Source organism: Vanessa tameamea, chromosome 8 (assembly GCF_037043105.1).
Source record: "Vanessa tameamea isolate UH-Manoa-2023 chromosome 8, ilVanTame1 primary haplotype, whole genome shotgun sequence".
NCBI lineage: Eukaryota > Metazoa > Arthropoda > Insecta > Lepidoptera > Nymphalidae > Vanessa > Vanessa tameamea.
The window spans coordinates 7,232,335-7,254,683 of record NC_087316.1 but is presented as its reverse complement, the minus strand read 5'-3'; the positions used below and the strand labels follow the sequence as shown (position 1 = coordinate 7,254,683).

The 22,349-nt window shown below is 31.0% G+C and overlaps 1 protein-coding gene across 1 annotated transcript; it reads right to left on the bottom strand.

Annotated features, from left to right (window-relative positions):
• Positions 1 to 2,676: 2,676 nt before the first annotated feature.
• LOC113400047 (uncharacterized) lies at positions 2,677 to 12,506 on the bottom strand. Its single transcript, XM_026639415.2, has 9 exons — positions 11,615 to 12,506; positions 7,504 to 7,689; positions 7,148 to 7,407; positions 6,866 to 7,075; positions 6,285 to 6,474; positions 5,717 to 5,867; positions 4,169 to 4,358; positions 3,120 to 3,266; positions 2,677 to 2,895 (listed from the first exon to the last, which is right to left on the bottom strand). The coding sequence occupies exons 1-9, from the start codon at positions 12,429 to 12,431 to the stop codon at positions 2,677 to 2,679; spliced, it is 2,370 nt and encodes a 789-aa protein (XP_026495200.2). The 5' UTR covers positions 12,432 to 12,506.
• Between the last annotated feature and the right edge of the window lie 9,843 nt (positions 12,507 to 22,349).

Here is a 22,349-nt window from a genome sequence, read left to right as displayed (position 1 = left end):
AATTTCATCATGGAATCTGACCGAGGTATTCTGTTGAATTTAGAGTTTTCTTATTCTCTTAGAAAATGCAATGGAGTACCATATTTTTCAACGAAATTCGGTTTCTGTCATTAGACAAGACAAGCTTTTATACAATGTAAAATTGTATAATGTAATAAAATGCTGGGTGAGTTGCTTTAAAGTTCTATTTCTCCTTTTTAAAAAAGTTGTTAAAAACTACCACTCAAAACGATGAAGGCTATTGATAATTATTTATGTGATCCTGTGTTACGTTATTGCGACATGTATCAGAATGGTATTTACGTAATAAAATAAGACCGTACATTTGAAATTATTGTTATTGTAATAGTAAACCAATAAGTTTACACTCCTATGCATCCTAAAGTACTTAAAGCCAGATTGTACTTTCATCCAATAATGAGAGTGTTACCCTATTTAAAAAATCTGTATAGTATTTAATATGTTTGCAAATGGAAATCGGTCGGACATAATACAAAGCTTTTAATTAGATAAATAGTTTCAAAATTAACTTACTTATTCTTATGCACACAGCAAACGGTTAAAATGATATCAACCATACTAGACATAGCTGACCATACATTTGCTAGATATTATTTATTAGACTTGCATACAAGGTAAGATGACAGTGTAAGACTTATTTTTTTTTATATAATTATTACCACTTAAGTTTTAAGCTGTTGTGGTTAAAAAGTAGTCATTATTCAAGCACGAGTTAGATTTAAATAATCATAGCTTTCATTTCAGGCTTTTTTTATTGAGCGTCGGTTACTTTTTTTTTTAAGCTACCATCGAAAATTCAAGTAGAAAGTGTATCATTTATCAAAACATATATTTTATAAATCGTTATTATTAGCCGTGTGCCCGATTCTAATTTCTTAGAGAATATATAAGGAATGTTCTTATTTTAGAAGTTTTAAGATTTTTAGATTATTACCTAAAATATATATATATAATATCTTTCTCATTAAAGGTTTACGCAATTCTCATAACTACAAGAATATTTGAATTTATAATGCAGTCTATACAACAGAAATAAATAGAAGCCTAAACAACAATTTACTTTCTTCTAGTTCCACGAACTACGAACTACGACTTCTTCATCTATTTGAGAGGATGCGTTTTCAAATATTCTATTTTGATATTCACAAAACGGTATTGCAACCTAACAGACACCTATATATAAAATCTGGCGTAAAATGTTATGCTAACATGCTCACTGGTGTTGACTACATTTTTCTAGAGGAATGCTTAAACCCGAGATTTTGTAGCAAATAATTATGTTAATTATAATTTTGTAGCTATATTATACATATATATAGTATAATTATCGTCTATATATACATATAACGCATTGAGATCAAGTTCTTTGTTGCATTTAAAGCTTGTAACACTAATTGCATACATTTATTATGTCAAGAGTAAATATGTACATATTTTATACAAGTTAAACGAATCAAATTGTATTTAAAAAACATCTGTAAAAACAAACATTTCGGCGTAGCGCGTGAATTTATAACGAAGCCTTCCCGACGAGATTTTGAGGTCGTTCACCAAAGCTATGATGTAATAATCAAAGCTACCCATAGCTACTCTAAATAAATATAATGCTGGTTTTAATCGGTAACTCTCTTACCTTTCTTCCGCGATAAAAAGCAGGAGTCAGTCACCGGCCCATAATTAATGATCTCGTCTATTTTAATCAACATGTAGCTGTGTGAGATAAGGACAACCTAACAAATCATCAAACACATTTTTTCAATTATTATATTAGTAGAGATTAATTCACGCCTGATACTCTGGTTTTAGCTTAATTATTCAATAAAGTATGTGTTGGCAAGAGATCACCACCACCCAATGTGGTGGTGATCTTTAGATATATTAAACATTCCCTTCTAAACTTCGGAACTAAGATGTAACATCCCTTGTGCTTGTATTTATACTGGCCTCTGTCAACCTTCATACTGGAACACGGCAATGCTAATTATTGCTGTTTGGCCGTAAACTCATATATGTGATGTATGACTTGAAATATGAGATGTAATCAATAATTCTTCCTAGACGGGCATGCACAAAAACCAAGTCACCAAGTGGTAATGAAATTATTCTGGATCATGAATTGATCAGTTCGTTGAAATTATGACTGCTGTATTATTTTTTTTCTCCAAAACTTCTTTGGCATCGTATTTTTTGAGTACTCTTTTTATTATTTTATATCTTTTATGGCCCCGGAACATGTATTTATTAAAGGAATTATTCCGCCAACGATGCTCTAAATAAGTTGTTCGAAGGTGTCTCGGCTACTAGTCGTGTAGGAGAAACTTATACAATATATTTCTATATAGATTTTTATTAGGATTTATATTAAAATAAACAGGTACAATAAAAAACATTATTGAAAGAACATTTTTTTATTTATCTTTTTAAAATAGGGGCGGACATTAAATTGCTACTTAATAATACTTTCTACTTAAGAGAACTATAATTCAAACCTGCCTGTCAATAATTTACTGTAATGCCTTTAACGATATAAAGTCATATTACGTTTTGGTTTGCACACGTACGACATCTCCAAAAGGTAATAGGAACCTTTAACTCTTAAATAAATAGTTTAAGTTTTGGTAATAATTGGCTTATCATAAACGCAAGACTGCACATTTATTTAAGGCCAGGGGAAAGATTATCTACAATTGCTCTCACAGCCTGCCAAGTCTCGCGAGCTGTAGAGACTATTTGTGACCCTGGCAGTAGGAAACCATATGGTCCAAAAGAGTCTCTAAGGTCAACATGATAAGAGAATTTAATTCCAGCTCTAGCTTTAGCCCAATCGTGGGACATCCCTGAAGCTGGTTGTCGGAGTTGCGCAGCTGTTCCTACCTGGAAAAAGCAAATAACATAGGCGAATTCAGTCTTACCATCTTCGTCATCTTTCATCGTCTTATCTATAAAAAATACTATTGATTATAAAAATATATATAAATACCCAGGTACACTATTGATAAGAATAATATTATTTGATGTTTTCGTATATATTATCTTGTCTAATACACTTTAAAAAAATGTTCTTTAATATTATTTTATTTAAATAAAACAAAATTTACCTGATACTTGGTTCCATACATATCGGCAAGAGCAGCTGTTGCAAGTTTACCCATTTCCATCAGCATTCCATCATCAGCGAATGTCGCGTGTGCGTGAGAGCTTGGTAGGAGCCAAGCTTGCGAGTATGCGTGCAAAGATATATATACCTGCAAATGAAATTACACATAGAACATCTTTTATATATAAAGTAAAAGTATTCGAAAGTTAGACACGGCCATCTATCTTGCTTTATGTCTATTTTAAAGGCAATTGATGTCATAAAACCTGGAATGACAATATGGTTTATATGATATGTATGACTTTTTCTCATATGCTTGTTAATTAGAAATTTTAATAAATACTAATATCGTGAAGATCTTGTCGAAAGTAAAGTAGAAAATGTTTTGAAAGTAACGATGTGGGCAAATACCGTATTCCGTCACAATTTCCCGAGCAATATGCGGTCTACCTCGGTTTTAAGCGAGTTATAAATCGTCTCGCTGGCGGTCTCAAAAATTATATCTACGTAAGTTTCATACTAACTTTTTAAAAATCACTTTAGTTACATCAATTTCGTATGAAAAGTTAAGACTATACAACATAACAATAAAAAAACAATACTATTATTTCAGCATAAACAATAACGATTTTTTGAAATTATGTTTTACGAGTGAAATTGAATCCTAAGAAAACGGCATTATACTCGTACGGTCTATTAAGTGGTCAATTATTACGATAACGAGTTGTGTTCGCCTGTATACACAAAGTAAAAGGATATGCACACATTCACTAATAACATTTGAACCATAGACGGCGTTGATTAACTTTCGTATGAAAGACTTTCGACTTTTAATCTTCATATATAATTATTGTTGTTATAGCTATTTTTTTTAAATTTTTATTCTACAAAAATGTATAAAATAAACAAATTTAACATTTGAAATTGATGGGAAATGGGAATTTATTTAGTCATAAATAAGCTTAATTTTATTTACATGTAAATATGCTAAATAAAAAAATTATAAGATTCACAAAATGAATATAAGATAATAAATACATAAACAAATACCTTTATCTGCCCTCTGCGTTCTGCCAAGAACTCAGAAACAGCCCGTGTCTCTGGCTCGCTGAATGGGTGGGGACCAGCGTAATTTTCCGCGCAAGGGTCATTTGAAGTGTCCTTTTCACCCCAGTGGTAATCCCAATTACGATCCGCATCTACACCCACACATTCTGTACGGCCCCAGTTCCAAGGAAACCTTTACAAAAATACATGAATTTAACTTTCAAAATATAACTATAAATTTTATCTATAGCCTATTTACCCAGAAATAACGCTACTAGTGTTCTTTTTGTGAAGTATTGTTGAACTAGGTAATCATTTTGTCATTTTAAAAGAGGCTACTTTAAAATCAATGTAGCCATCGATTCATTCATTATCAATTTCATACGATGAAATACAAAGTGTCATTCTTTTTCTCAAGCCAAAACATTATTTACATTATATACCTGCTTACTATTTCAATTTGGACCTGTCGTTTCAAAAACGTATATGTATGTAACATATAATATGTATATTCATAAGCTAAATTCCCGTCACTCCTATGTCCGCATACCGCAACGGTTAAATTTTAGTTTTTATTTTACATATAAATCATGCAATAAATGAAGTGAACTACATTTTATGTTTAAATAGTATGTATTTCAAAATAAGTATACTTTAAAGAATTATGAACCTTAGTATAAGACCTTTTTCAGTAAAGACAATAAAACCAGCTAACAGAAAACAATAAAAGATTAATCTTTTCTGTTGTTTTAAGTTAAACGTATACTAATTTCTACATATTACTATTGTATGTCATAAATAAAGCAGATAAATCAAGAGCAAAATAGGTACTTGCATGCAAATGAAACCGCAGAACACAGTCTTGAATAACTGTAACGGATTCCAAAATCGCAAACATAAAATAACAAAGGTAACTTTAAAATTTCTCTTAACATAACAGTTATTTTAATCTTTGTTACTCCAACATTCCCACAACAGGAAACCGGCACTAGATTAGTATCTAAGTTAAACATTGCGATAGATTAAACACATATACTAACTTCCTTTAGAGATCTTACAAATTTTTATTAACAGTATTTACAAAGAAATCGGTTACCCGCTAGACTTTAAGATCATTTATATGCTTAATGAGCGAATGTGCATTACAGTGCCCAAGCACAACGCCATTTTTTACCAGTTCTATCGGTAACTATATTTATTTTGATTTCATTTCACTTCCATCTATAGCCATAACGTGAAAATAATAAACGATAATAATAAAACGTGACAAATAATAATGTAACAAGCTATGCTGTGTTATTAGTATTTATAACATTTATTGTACACATATACAATAGAATAAATCGAAGTCCAGGTAGTGCATATATTGCAGGTCAAAAGTATGCAAAGGCCGCCTTACTCCTAAAACGATGAAACACAGTGTCATTTTTTTGACATTCAGGTCAGGACATTAGCTACTTCTTCCTGACACCCGAAACCTTTTTGATAGAAACTCAACTATAATTATGTACAAAATATCATATATTACTATTATTTTTTTTGTTTACTAACCAACCGACGTAGTAATCATCCGAATGGTCAGGGCTTCGTGAACGTGTTTTTCTCCAAAGTCGATCGTGCGTGTGCGAATGCTCGTAGCCATCAGGATTTATCACCGGCATGATATAAAAGTCAGCTACATTGAGTATTTCACGATCAGCACCTTTAGAAGTTGAACGTATATTCAAATTAATAATTATTATTTGACATTATTGATGTCAAACTGCTAAGGGGCCTTCATTGTTGTGTGTAAGAATAAATAAGTATAATACTTCGTTAATTCATTCATCATTAAACAAACCAATTGAGATTGAATTTTAAACTATTCGGTAAACGTGTTTCATGTATGTGATGTTTTCTAAATAAAGTTAATACAATTTTAAACTTTGACAATTGGTATAATTAATTAAAATAATATGTCATTAGTTACTTGTTTAAAAATGTCACAGTAAAGATTTATATGATTATACCTGAACTACTTTCTAAACATATTTTCTATTCATTTCCTGTACAATGTGAGTGAAGTATAAAATAAATATTGTTTTTGTTTATAATAATTATTATGATGTACAATACAAACCTAAGCCTTTATCACCTTCTATTAAGTTATGTAACATCCATGTAGCAACTGCGGGTGATATCCATTCCCTAGCATGAGCGCCGCCGTCCAACCAAATGGCTGGTTTCATGTGTGATCGTAACTTCCATTTCTTTTTTTGAGGCCTGTTGTTGACATCTCTCGTTTGCGATTCGTTTTTTGGAATAGATACCTTAAAAATAATGAGGAAATTAATATCGCAGTTATTACTTTTTATTATTTACTTTAGGAAAGCTTATGAGTCAATTTTTATCTTAATCGTCACCTGGGGTCACGGTTATATTCAAAATTATACAGGTCAGACCACCGCAAACGAACGGAAGATTTTGTATTCCTTGTGGCTGCAATTAAACTACCTAACTCACCTTTCAAACTGTCATAGGAGAAAGCATAACTGATGGTAACCGAGGTAAAAATGTTGTTGGATCTTTTTTGGGGCTTTAAGCAACTGAACATTTTGTTTTCATTTTGTCCATTTATGTTACTAATATGTTTTTATTTTATTTTAAACTTATATCAATAAAATACATTTTATACGATATACGAAGATAACGATACGTTACCTTTACCGCCACTAATGGTAATCCTTCTGAAGAGAGACCCAGCGGTACCAATTCAACAATATCAGAATAGGAGTGTTGTAGGTATTCGAGATATCTTAATATATCGGCATAGCGGTGGTACCGTCTCCAAGTCATGGGATGACCGCGTAATTGCTCTAGTTCAATACGTTGTTTCTTCGAAAGCTTTGGGTTTTCATATGCAATCGCTTTCTAAAACGTAAACTTACAATTACTATATAAAAACAAAAAATCTCTTTTAAACTTATCAATCCCAAAAATTACCTGCAAATCCCAAATAACAACGTCGAAATCTATTTTAGATGATTTTAAATGATTTTTTATATCAATTAGTAAGTCAGGTGGAACGAGCAGATCAGTAGAACCGTTGAGAGACGGAGAAGTCCACCACATTAGACCCGACCCTTCAGCTTCTTCCTGCAAATCTAACAACGAATGCACTTTCCATTGCAAGTCTGGGTATGTTCTTAGTAATTGGTAGCCTTTGTATGTTTTCTTGAGAGATTTTTTCGCGGATTTTTTTACTGAAATTGTTATAATAGTTATAAGATTTACGAATATATTTTTGGAATCCATTCTTAACAAAAATATCTATTTGAAATAATTTAATATTAACTTACCCTTTTCATTAACTACATTTGAACTATCGGTATCTTCAGAATCGAGGAATATTTGAAACCAATTGCCCGTCGATGTTGAAGGAGGATAAGGTGTAGTTGTTGTAGTTGACTTCTCTTCGAACCAACCAGCATTAAACCAAATTGATTTTGATTCTACAAACCAGTTGTAAAGTCTGGAAAATAATCCTGCAAATAAATTACAATAACTAAATTATTATTATATATATATATTTCTAGTTAAATGATATTCAAACAATTGTACGAACCTTTTAAATAATGATGAGAAAATATAAACAGTGAATATAGTATATATATAATAGGTTTTATGATCAAAAATACTAAACGTAAAATAAGAAATTCAATGAATGCCAATGGAATTACACAGGTCTATAAAAAGGTGAAACTTTATGTGTCAGTAGGACGCAAAGTAGGTAGCACAAGATTGCTTAAACTAGAGCCGGTGCGGGACTGCGCATTGCGCATGCGTCTACAATTTTCCTTCTTGGACCTTTAGAAGAAAATTTACTTTTAAAACTATCTTATTGTACTTTAAAAAAGCAGTCGTTAATATTTGGACAACTAGTAAATTTTTATACGTAATAATAAAAAATGAACGGTTAATTTATGGATAGCAACGAGTATTTTAAGAACCGATGTTTTCATGTTAACCAGGTGACATCACCACATAAGTAAAAAATATGAAACATTTACCAAGGAGTTAGTAAGTAATTATAGATGTATTCACTAACGAAGGCGTGCTCTACCAAGTTAAATTATTATCAGCGATTATTAGTACGATGAGTGACGCTCGTATTTAAAACACGTCTTAGTTTGCGTGATACGACTAAGGTTAAAAGCAGCAAAAAACATTTTAGATTATATTTGTTAAGTTTATTATTAAAAAACAATTAATTTAATGTCGAGAGACATGCCTTCGTGTGTGAATAGATCTTTACTGCTAATTTAAAATATGTTTGTTTTTCCATTTAATTGGACTCAACAATCTATATGATCAAGATATCTTTAAAGTTGTTTGAAAGTTATGATACGACAACTATAAAATTACGTTGTGAAATTAAAAGCAAGACAAGACGGCCAGTTTGAGGAAAACGTCTGCTAAGGATAGCGAGCTTGAAATACAAGTACCGCTGAGTTTTTCTGCAAGCTAACAGAAGTTTTACTACTAAACTTCATTTGCTGTTTGCGTGAAGTGAAGAACGATCACTTTTAAAATAAATTCTTAGATCAGGTGGACATAGTTTCGAATAAGATTACTTTTACTTAAAATATACACATTTGTTAAACAGATAAACAAACACGTTTTCACTTTTCAGTTACCCGTGACGGTCACGTCACGGCGATGCAAATTTTTGCTTTATGACTATTATACTAAAATGAGACAACAAAACAAAACATTATGAAATATAATTACATACAATAAAATATGTTAAAGTGAGACTTTAGTCAAATTGTCCCAGTAAAGAAAACATGTGGATCTATAGCGATGATTGCGGCTTCAAATCCGGCCGAGCACCACGAAGCTATTGCACCCGCAATATATATATATTATTATTTTTTTTAGAATATATATCATATATATTTTTTAATCATTAATTTAGGTTTTTCGTATATTTTACATTGCAGAAGAGATTTACGTCAAAGGACAAAATTTATCTTATAAAACCTTTTTTTATAGTCTTGTATGTTGACAGCCTGCGCTATTTATTTATTTATTTGTGGTATTTTTGGAGTACTTCAGACACCGTGAAATACGTACCATGAAAGTAAGGCCTATTGTATACAAAATGGTACCTACGTATAATATACATATACGTATCGTTACGGTTATGTTAAGCTTAGAGCTTATAAGCAGATTGTATTTTTTGGTAACTCTTCTGAAATAATTAGATATTCAAGTCCAAATATATATTTCTAAAATATAATCATCGCACTACAATACCCTAAAATAACTGTGTGATATTTGGGATTGTGAACATAATAATTAGGCATATTGAAAACCAACAACAAGTACCCTAAGAATGTAAATAAATACTTTATAACTTTATTCATTAAAAGCACATGATTGTCTATTTTAGAAAGAACGAAGATATGTTAATTAATAATTATATGGAAAAAGCGGACCGTGATCATATCTACTGCAATATCTTATAGAAATTATCATAAGACACGAAAAGAAATCTACTTTTATGATTTTGCTCATTATGCAGATTTATAATACCTATACGTGTACTTGTACAACTATACGTTTTTTTAATAGCTTTTTTTTTTAAAGTTTAGTGGTCACCGTCGCTTACAGACTTTGGCAATGCAAGAAATGAAAACCTTTTTACCCCGCAAAAGCGCCACCAATCTTGTAATCTAAGATGTTATGTCCCTTGTGCCACTTGAAACTGGAACTCAGCAATACAATATTCCTCAGTAGGAATAGTTAGATTGTCTTTACTCTTTCCTCGATTTCAATAGCCCCCCTATCACGGTGTCAGTGCGTATAAAAGAGTTATGAATGGTTCTACTCAATATAAACTACGTGAGAAATTGATCGTGAGTTCGTTAACCAATGTATATGTTATTAAAAAGATAAAATATTAAAACATTAACGTCATTTTCCCCGCACTAGATGATGCCTGCGCTGATACTCAGTGAGTATCTTAAATCAATCGTGTGTCATTGTAAATATACATTATCAAAGCATATTTTGATTATTATTGTAGTGAAATGTCACTACATAAATAAAGTTTTAGCGATTATATTGTGATAATCCTTTACTAGTCTCTTCTTGTTTTTTGTAATATTTATGTATAAATAAATATAACAAATGCAGCGAAAAGTATATGTATAAACGTCAAAAATAGCTGCCCGTTGAACTTCATAACATTGAATTTTATGCATTTAATATCGAAATATCTCGATTATATGAATTTTGCAGATGTATGTTGTCGACTAAAAATCATTATTATTTAACGAATATTTAATTGTGGATAGGTTTCGATCGGGTCTATCGTAGAACTGCACGAAATGATGAAGGAAGACTAAACTTATTTAGACATTTAGTAGACAACTTTACTATCCGTAAGCAGAAAGATTTAAATGGGTTCTTAAGATACCCATAAAAGATTCGATGGTCTACTCTGTTGGAACTACTCGCCTATATACATTATATATATAACATTTCACAAGATAACGTATGATAACACCAATGGCGACTGCTTATTCATTAAAAAAAACCATTTTAATAAAAAAATCGCCTTTTTGGTTCCGTAGATAATTTTTCTCAAATCTTAGATTTAGTTTCCAACCTCAATTATTTTATTATATATATATATATAGTACTGTATATTGTGTATCCTTATAATATTGTAAATATTCTTATTTGTCGGAAGAATTCTTTGTCTTGAACCAATTTTAGTCATTATTTCCCATTAGAAAACTACTTCGTCTAGAAATCACATAGGATTTATTTATTCCCTAAAGATAATATTTAACTTTTAGCCGCTATCAACATACTACATAAACATGCAGATGTATCAAAATTAATGCAAATCATAACAATAGAAAAGACACGATACAGACGTGTTGTCTGTGGAGATTTTATGAGAAAAAAGATTAGATCGCTCGTTCGTTGGACCTACTTTCCGAGTATCTATTTTTACATGTACGGCCGGGTTGAATTATCGTGCTTTCGGATAATGGAATTAATGTAAAAGTCCACTAATCTCCTACGTAATTATTATTTTTAAGATTTTCCGAAGACGAGCAATATTCTAATAAGTTTTATATTTTTAAAACAGTTAATGTAAAGATTTCTTATAATATGTAAACAATACCAAAAAATCGAAATGTTTATTTCTAGAAAAAAAATTAAAGATAAATTTTCCGATACACGTTCTTTAAAAATTGGTATATGTTAAAAGTTTGGTTTAGCAAGGATCCAGATTAAATTGATTTTTACCATGTATCGAAAATTAGGAAAAGGTGAAAACATGCATATTTAATTGATACAATTTAGGGGTTACTTATAAATAAATAGATAATTGAAGGTCAATTAACCGTGTTAAAAAATCCTTATTTTAAAACCTACCTACAAACCAACCTGATTTCACTTCATTTTTCGGAGTTTTTTTTAAATGATTATCTTGAATATATGTTGATATCCAACTTGGATTTTTCGGTGGACAAGTCACTTTTGTTGTTTTTAATTTCCGACGAGTACTCGGACGTCTTGTCGTGCTCGTGCGTGGTCGTCTCGTCGTCGACGTGATCCGAGGGCTGTGCGTCTTAGGCGGCCGTCGAGTCGAAGTCGATGTCGATAGCTGAGGCTTTATGGGCTTTCTTGTGCTGGGCTTCAATGGCGGTATAGATGGCCGAGGATTTACCGGCTTTCTTGGGCTCGGCGTCGATGTCGGTATCGATGGCCGAAGCTTTACCGGCTTTCTTGTACTAGGCGTCGATGTCGATATCGATGGCCGAGGCTTTACTGGCTTTCTTGTGCTAGGCCTCAAGGTCTGGGTTGCACTATCTATCCAAAATTTATTTACATTTGTAAACGTCTCATAGGGAAGCCGCGAAATTGAACTAGATAACGTTTCGACGTGCTGAGGTGGTTTTGTCACTATAAAGTTTGTTTGACTTGAAATATTTATTGTAGTTTTAATAACTTGAATCTTCTCATCACTTTTAGTTTTTTTCTTTGTCACATTAAACTTGGGAACTTTGTTCTTGACTATCACTTTTGTTTGGGGATTGAATGTGACATGTTTTGGAAGAGATTTTTCAAGAGATTCATCATAATCGTCCCAAAGCACAATATCGTAAGATTGCGAATCGGAGATATCGGTAGATCGTAAAGGCCGGCGGTTCGCGACCGCCGCGCACGCCAGCAGCGCAAGCAGCGCCAGGCGACGCGCCATGTGGTGAGCGTGTTCGCATGGCGAGGTGCGCGCGCACTATACCCACTGACGCGACTTGCTTGAGCCAGAACGACCACCTTCCCTGCCACTATCATTATACGACGATGTCGCTTTCAACGCACCCGCCACCACTAGGTCAGCCCGTTTGTCCGCCCGAGTTTTACATCGAGCTCTCCATCTAACTATTATGTTCAGCGCATCTCGTTAGTAGTTCTTTTCACCCTTAAGCTATACTTACTTGGTTGTAGGCAATTTTACAGTGGACAAGCTTGATGTTTTAATAGATTATTATAAGTTGTGAATTATACACGTATACAATAAGGCGACTTTATCGCTTAATAGTGATATCAGCAAATAATTAATAATATAATTATTATATCAAACAAAAATAAGTAGAGATCAAAAGTAAACAATAGTATATGTTACATGTAAAACAGAAAAAGATTAAAAATTTAATTACAAAAAATCCTAAAAAAATATTGTGTTAATTTGATGTCTCGACTGTCAAGCATCATACGTTACAGGTAGAAGAAGATACGATTAGATAACTCAATTGATCAAGATTGATCTTGCGACTTTCACCTCGCTATACGTCCCGAATGCTGTTGAGACATTAAGTCATGCTTATAATAGAGAGGAGCGTTAATTTTATTTAAAAGTCGAAGCTAATCTGGGGATGTATGACTTGAAGCCAACGCTTTTATTCTTTTAGTTCAAAATTATACCAATTAAAAATGGCCAAAACATTCTCCAAGAACAAATTGGCCTAAATTTTCGCAAACGCACGTGAGACTATTTTTATTTTTTAAGACGAAAACGTGGAGTATGAACTTACATGTATAAGTATATGTTTAAAGAAAGAAAGAATGAATTTAAAGGACCACGTTCAGATTTTCCACCACTACCACAAGGCTCCATATTAAAAAAATAAATGCAAATTTAGTTTCAATTCACTTAAATCAAAACCCAGCTTTCAGGTATCTACTGCCTACTAGACGACTTCTAGTCATATGCTCGGAAGGCCTCGTTCGTTTATGAAGGGGTTTTTTTGGCATTGGTGCCTTAAAAAGCAGGACCACAGATGAAAGACCAACTTTTCAAGTGCTCTTATGCTTACAATTTGGTACGGAGAAATTATTAGCACTCAAATGAGTCAATCAAGTTATTTTTGAAGACTTTTCACAAATTGCATACACAAATTTAATTTAACTCCACGACTAGCAATTCTTCTTTGAATCAGAGTAATGAGTGACGTTTGTGTGTGTGTAGGCAGAAGATCAATATCTATCAGGATGGATATCATGAATAGAGTTAATTCTTATTCATCTAATTATATCGAAACGATCACTTACAATGGTAAACACAATACTTTTGATAAAATTGGATGATACTAGCTTATTGTTCGCAAGGGAAATGTAAATGATCAAATTAGTTACATTGAAGCGTGAAATGTAGTCCATATCATACGGTTCGTTTGATGTCGTAGCGGACAGTGGGGATGTCGATAAAGTGCAATAAGCAGACTCACTTAACAGGTCACTGGCTAAATAATAGTTATAATAAAGTGATAAGTATTCATTTTTGAAATAATAGGAAAGCTAAAATAGCATACTAGACATAATAATGTCTAGTATGCTATTTTAGCTTTCCAATATTTTCTATTTGTAGCTGAAGTTTCGTTCGCGTTTTTCACACATCTTTGTATTGAAAACTTAAAGTCAAATTCTATTATAATATTAGATAATATTTTTATGACAACTTTTGACATTTAACATAATACAAAAAAAAAATGTTTAATTAATAATTTATTATAATTTTTCACTTTTTATCTCAATTGTATTCAAATATTTTTTGCTTTATAGTGCATGCTGTGGTCTCCTATAATTGAAGGAGCACATAACTTGTAACCCTTATATTGTTTAATTTTAAGAATATGTATTTAGTGTGTATCCTTTGTTGGAAGCTCATAAATTAAATAAATAAATAACAATGAGTAGGAAATAATGTGCCATATTTATCTATAAAACTGCCCGTGCATTAGAGGGTAAAATTTTACAAAAATTATACTTTCACTTACCTTACTTGTTATAGTTGTGTGTCAAGTCTCGCAACTGAATTGTAAATATGGTCAGTTTACTGATTGTGCTGGAAGTTTGGTGCTATGGACAATCCGAGCTGGCATACAAAATATTGTAATTTGTTTAAAATTGTCGTCAAATGAGCTCTACCTTATTTAAGTTACTAATAATGCCCCAGTTCACCTTTGACTCAATAGGTATACTAAATCCTGACTTAATCTACGATTACCATAAATTGGTATTTATAATATTTTCATCAGACCTTCGACCTTCGAATTGGCCAATTTAATTGAAAGTTCAGAACAATTTTAGCCATCAATTCGTCAAAGCGGTATTACGAGTACCTACTTATTAGTAATGACTTCTTTCCGTGTTTAAAAAATACAAGTTGATGAGAAAACAATGACGTCGACTAAATAGGAAGCCATGATTACTTTAGTGACATTGTCTTCTTAAATTTTTGTTTAATTATTTAGTCTTTTTTAAATAAAAATAGCACAAAATAGAAAAGAAAAGAAAATTACGCTTTCATTTCTCAGAAATACTTAGGATAGTACTTTGATATTTTAAGACCTTTGTCTGTGATCCTTGAATTATATACTTTAAAATCTTATACTATAATATCGTCGTTTAATGAAAACTTTAAAGATACCTTTAACATCCATAAAAAACGTATACTACTACGAGAAAAAAAAACAAACCATAAAAGGAAAATTCAAGAAAGGTGATTACCAAGAATAATCTTTATGCAACAGTCGAAGAAGAAAGTTACCGTGCTTTATAATGAAGTCGTTAGACGAACAAAGACTTATTTGGAAATTACCCGACAATAGCGCATTAGTATATACATATGTCATTATGTATAAGTGTTCCTGCAAATTTCAAACTTTATTACAATACAATGTTTAGCTTAAAATTTTTCAACTTTATTTTAACTGTAAATCTCTCATCGAATGCAAAAATCACTTTATATAATTGAATATATTCATGAAATATTATTATTATTATGAGCCGAAATGGCCCAGTGGTTAGAACGCGTGCATCTTAACCGATGATTTCGGGTTCAAACTCAGGCAGGCACCACTGAATTTTCATGTGCTTAATTTGTGTTTATAATTCATCTCGTGCTCGGCGGTGAAGGAAAACATCGTGAGGAAATCTGCATGTGTCTAATTTCAACGAAATTCTGCCCCATGTGTATTCCACCAACCCGCATTGGAGCAGCGTGGTGGAATATGCTCCAGACCTTCTCCTCAAAGGGAGAGGAGGCCTTAGCCCAGCAGTGGGAAATTTACAGGCTGCTAATGTAATGTAATGTAATGAAATATTATACGACTAGTGACAAGTCACAATGAAGACTAGCCAAATTTGTAAGAAATCTTATGTTGCACAAGTGTGTGCGCTATTAGGTAAGATGAAACCTGTATTTTCTTACTCTCATAATTCGATGGGACGATGATCTAGCGACTAGCACGACCGGAGAGTGCACCAGACACAGAAGTGTTATTACTGACACTTCATATTTGAAGCGCCTACTAAATTATTTTACGGAAAAACTCAATTACTTTTTATTTGTTTAAATGAGCACTGGACCAAATCCTGGATATCATAGACACATGGCTTAGCCATTAAATAATAATATACGAAACCCTTTGTTTCTCTTGAAACTTTTTTCTTACAAAATATATGTTATTATCGACAGTTTATTTCGTATCTTATTAAAAAAATACCGTACGCTAAGCATGTTAAAACTTCAAGTTGAACTATATGTTACCTTAACCGTATATGATGTTCTATTCTATTGTACTAGTGTTCACCCAGTGCTCGAAATTTGATCAAATAAAAACAAAGGAAAACGGTTGATTGACCGATGTGAAAAAGGTACTGAACTGAACTAAATAAGGTACTCAATACTTGGTATTGGTACGCCTACACGAAGTTGAATAGTATTATCTGTACATACTATAAAACTAAGTACAGTCCCGCTGTCTGTATGTCCCTATGTATGCTTAGAACTTTAAAAATATGCAACGAATTATGATGCCGTTTTTTTTAAATAGATAGAGTAATTCAAACCAAATCAAATCTATTTTATTCAAGTAAACTTCTTAAAACTTAATAAAATAATATACGTAGTTCTGTCGTTTTTAATTTAAATATAAATGGCGGAAGGTATGTAAAGAATTTCATTTGAAAATATGAGGGATTATTTTTAATATTTCAACTATCTTTTTGTTTGATATTTAAACACGAAGTCACTGGAAGAGCATAAAATAAAAACCACAATTTAAAACTCTTATGATGTTAGTGGGCTTAGTGTGGTTTTTGTATAAAAAAAAAAATCACTTGCATCGTTTTTCGAATAAAATATACCAAAACTATAAGAATCAGTGCGAAGAAATAGTAAATTTAATAATATTTAATCTATTATAAGTTAGGGTAGATACTATATATCTTCGCCTATTTATATATAAAGTTAAAACTAGCTTATATACTCCTGCCTCGTTGGGTGAAAAAAAGGGAGCAGAATCAAAACAATTCAAAAAAATTATAGACTTAATAGGCTACCAATCGACGCAAAATCAGCAAAAAACTGTTAATTTAAACACTTATATTAAGTTATATTATATATTAAATACTTTCTAGTTTTGGTCTAGTTACCATATAGGTGATAAAAATCTTATTAAGTACTTGAGTTCAGATAATATTTTAATTAGCTGTAAATGGATCATGCAAGCGTAAAGTTAACATTCCATAAACTATGGTTTTTATATACCTAATACAAGCTGTTTTAGTGATTTCTTTCTAATTGTACTTTGAATATGATTGTAATATATTGACCTGTAGTTTAAGTGCTGATATACTAGTGTTTGTCCACTGGTCGATTACGAAAATACATGAACCGAAAATGTTATTTCTACTCTTATTTCTAGCTTTATTTATTTCTAACTTTATTTTAGCTTTACCATTTAATAAATTTCAATCACATGTTAATAAAACTTAAATTAATAAGGCATATTACTCGATAAAGGATTATGTCGATGATTAAAAAGCTTGGAGTTAGTATTCGTTGATTTCCATTCCAGATAAGTAATACTTCGATTAGTGACGGTTATTCTCGGTAGAATCTACATTAAGTTGGCGGTAGCTATAAATAGCTCATAAGAGCCTTTTTGAATAAAAATATTTTGATAACACAAAGTTTGGGATAACTACCAAACAAATAAAACGGTTGACAAATAGAGGAGGAAATGGCACTAACCTGTTCCGGCTTTGCCTTGTTATTTAAATGTGTATTTATTTTACTCATATAATAAAGAAAAAAAACGTGAATCGGGCAGGCACGACTGAGATTAAACGTTCTTCATTTGTGTTAATAACTACAGCGAAGTTACGCAGTCTTCACTAAGGAATGTATTACCTACGGTCTCTTGCTTTTGTGGTATATTAGGTATATGCAACAAAAGCTGGAGACGTAAACTATTTTCTGAAATATATTGATGTATCTTATAATTATTAATTTATGCTTGTGATGGATAATATAAAATAAAACAATTTTTATAATAATGTGTATGTACTAAATACTCGGTATTAATATGTCTACCTCGGTATAAAATTATTTAACATAAAAATAATTTAAAATAAATAGGACGGAAGTACAAATGTGGCGAAAAAAATATTATAAAATATATAATTTTATAAAATAATATATGTAGTTCTGGTTTGTTTAATTTAAGTAAAAATGGCAGAAGGTATATAAAATATTAAAATATACCGTTTTGTTCATACACATACACTGTTCATTTGAAAATATTATGTGGTTTTATTATTAATCTTTTAACTAAAAAGATCTTGTTTTTTGTTTTAACATAAAAAAAAATTATAATTTAAAATTCAATGATAACTCATTATAATTTTTGATACAAAAAATCTCACGTACATAGTAACATTAAAATACATACCAAAATAATATGAAACAGTGCGAGGAAATTGTACACTTTAATAAAATGTATGTTTTTTTTAATTATGATAAATATATTAGGGTACTATATTATTGGCAGAATAGCTGGAAGTAATTATCAATATAAACTAGTATTTCTCTTTTTAAGATCAAAAATATTATTCAGATAAATAGTTAAAAACCAAAAGATATATATACTCTATTCCAAACAAAAGAGGAGGATTTTAAAGGCCAGCAACGCACCTGCAAGTCCCCCGGTGTTGCACATGTCCATGGGCGGTCACTTTCCAACAGGTGAGCCTCCTGTTCGTTTGCCATCTATCACATAAAAAAATAAAACCAAATGAATCACATTTGACTGCAAATTATCGCGATATAATTGGTCAAGAGCTTGATTAATCATGATATTCACTATGGGTTTGCGAAAAAGTGACGGTTTGAATTCTGACAGATTCAGAATTTTGGAAATAAAATTAAAGTGAATATAAGTAGCTAAATGTAATAGTATTGCATTATAAATAAAGATATATCTATAAACCTTTTGATAGTGCACAATATAGCTGAGTTATTAGCAGATCGCATAAAATCTATAAATCTAAGGTTTGTTTATCTTTATTCCTACTTCGATTAGAATAGGCTATAATTAGTATAAGTAAAAAACGAATTAACGAATAGAAGTAACATTTTGTTTAATTACAAATTTTCTATGGACGCCGGATTATTGCTTACAGAAGTTTTCAAAAAGGTTTTATAATTAAATACCTATGTAAATAATATAGATAATGATTTGGTTTTGTAAAAAATACATAAATATCAAATCTGTTGATTTTGACGTTTCCAATAATTTTCCCACTCTTCTAAATCATTCTAAATAATTCAAACTGCATTGCTTCAAAGTCCTCAGATTTATGATTCGGATACATAAGTTTTATGCGTATTCTTTACATGAATTTAATACCTGGTGTTCTCCAGTGATAGTGATAGTTATATTAATGTTTAAACCGTTTAGTTAACGCGTTTCTTCACGGAGATGTTTGAACTACTCGCGAGTCTAGAAAGCCTAATTGACATCCAGGTTTATCTTGGTGATTAAATTTTACATACAACTAGTCCGTGTAACGTCAAAGCAAATTCAAAGATCAACACTGTTTTAGAGAATGAACAATATGGATGAGGATGAAGAAAATCTAATTTGTTCCGAGACTTTTGGTTTTAAATCATTTTGGCTGTCGGTAAGCGTTTTTAAAATCTATTTGTATCGTTAATAAGTTCACATGACTTTAAAAGACTAGATGTGTAACAGAAATGTATAGTGTAATTAATTAATGTCTTTAGGTAGATATATTTGCTCTATATATGCTGATTGTTGTTGTTTCTTTCGGTATATGTATTGTAAAAATGGTTATCCGATCCATCCATATTCTATTAAAATCTCGATTGATTCATAAAATCTTGTCCAACGAAAAACCGAAGGAACATAGATTTGCGTAAAATGATACACAAAAATACAATGAACAATAAAAGAAAAGCTTTATTATTAGAATTTTGTAATATTTTTGATTTTTCCATTCGGTAGATATATTTATCGTTCATTAAAACATTGCGTATATATTATTTACTTTATTTTTAAATGAAAAAGTTAAGTGCCAACAACTGGGGTCACCAATTGTTTTAGTTTCTTTTATAATTTATATAGATACATAATAAAATTCGTTGGGTTTCTAGATGACATATAGGATGGACTCCTTGTTACATTTTGTGCAAAGCGCTCAAAAATCTTAAGTAGTTATTTCAAAAGATAGAAAGTAAGTGAACGACTTTCATTTGTAATTAAAGTTTTAGAAGCCTATAGAATAATTAAAAACAATATTTGCATTTTACAATAATACTATAAATTTTACATTTATCACCAAAATGAATGGCGTTGTCATTAGGCTATAGACGATTTAATTGAGAAGGGTACTATTACATACCTTATGTGTGTATTGTATTGTGTATTAATTTATATTAGAAAGGTATACTGACATGACATAGATGGGCGATAGCAAATGGCACACCCGATGGTAAGAGGTCACCACTGACCGTAGTTAATAGCACCGTCAAATTTTTAACCATTCCTTTTATCGACTACGCGCCAACGACCTTGCGGACTGAGATGTTATGTCTCTTGTGCCTGTAACGCACTGGCTCACTCACCCTTCAAACTAGAACATGTGTTCTGGATATTATGAGTAGATGGTAATTACCCAGACGGTTCTTCTCAAAGTCCTAGTGTCACCAAGTGACAGTAAAGATATTTCATCATTTTTGTATGTAAGCTTAGAAGTGCATACATCATAAACTACATAATATAAATTAAAATAATATATATTATAATAACGCAACAAAAAGCATCTGATAGAAGTAAATTCAACTATTTTATTCTAAAATGGAAACAAAAGCGATCCTAGTAATTATATTTTGATGCTCTCATAATTAAGTCTGTGAAAAGATTATTTTAAATCAATTTCTAATTAATTTCGATATAATCTTTATGGGGTGCAATACGGTTTCACTATAGGTAGCTCTACGACTGACGCTGGTGTAGTGTTGCTTAGGCATATATACGGTGCATGACAAAAATGCTATTAATGTATTCTGTGATCTTTTTAAAGGATTTGATTGTATGGCACACGAAACGATTTTACATAAACTTTATCATTTTTTTTACTGTGTTAAGAATCGGCGTCTCACAGGGATCAATTTTGGGTTCTTTGGAATTTTTGGTGTACAAAAATGATTTGATATTCTGTGTAAATTATTTGTGTGATATTGTGTTGTTTACTGATGCTTAATCATTACTATTTAAAGTTGTCAGGTAAAACACTTATCATTACGAATTAAATACTACATTATCACGAATACAAAATTGGTTCACAAGTAATAATTTGATTTCCAAACACACTAAATCTGTTATTTTTACGTTACCTAATGTAATGCAATAAAATATCTAATCTTCGATAATGGAGATCATTATAAATTATACCGCAGTATTTTCAGAAACTATATTAGATCCAAAGTTCCAATAGAATTCCTATTTATCATCCCTTAGAAGTTACAGAATCAGCTCAGAAGCATAGGTGGTTAGAAAAGTTAGACAATTTAAATTGATACAGTTAATATGGTAAATTTAAGTTATTTTCATAGCATCATATTTTATGTTATGTTGGGGTAACGCTTTTAACTTAAAAACGGTATTCACTCTTCAAAAACGAATGGTTAGGGCTAGCATTTACGATACCACAGATTATGATATAACTAAAGATATATAAAAAAATAGCAGATAAGTAATGAGTTACTCTGGGTATTTTAGAGGCTAAAAGAGATGTCAGTTTTATATCTGCAAACTAGTTTTGGTTTTACTAATAAATATTACATTATTTCTACATAAATGATCATTCTTGTTTATCACAGCATTTTTATAGTGCTTATCCTTGTACATTTGAATCCCATTAGTAGCTCCACAGTGCTTGTTTTTTAAATTTATATATGTATATATATGGATACCCTTATGGCAATTTTATGGATAATTAGTTACATTTTAAATACTCTAATTAAGGTTAATCTATAAACAAGTGTTGTTAATTAGTGGTTGTTGTATATTCCGTAAATAACACAAATGATTAAGAAAATATAAGAGTAATTATTGAAACATTAATTAAAATAACATTTTCTAATAGTTTTAAATGTGTATGAGGTCCAAGCGTCTTAATAAAGGCTAAAATATTGAATAAGTAGTTAGTAATTTTATGATGCTACAGACCTAGTAAAGAAGTGTACCGTTAGGTATCTATAAGTTTAATAACACTGCTTTATTGTAAATAACTTACCTGAGGTCAT

Coding starts and splice junctions, on each gene's coding strand:
- LOC113400047 (XM_026639415.2), bottom strand. CDS start 12,431: ATGGCGCGTCGCCTGGCGCTGCTTGCGCTGCTGGCGTGCGCGGCGGTC. Junction 6,475..6,865: donor TACCATTAGTGGCGGTAAAG/GTAACGTATCGT, acceptor ATTATTTTTAAG/GTATCTATTCCAAAAAACGA. Junction 5,868..6,284: donor AGAAGGTGATAAAGGCTTAG/GTTTGTATTGTA, acceptor CAACTTCTAAAG/GTGCTGATCGTGAAATACTC.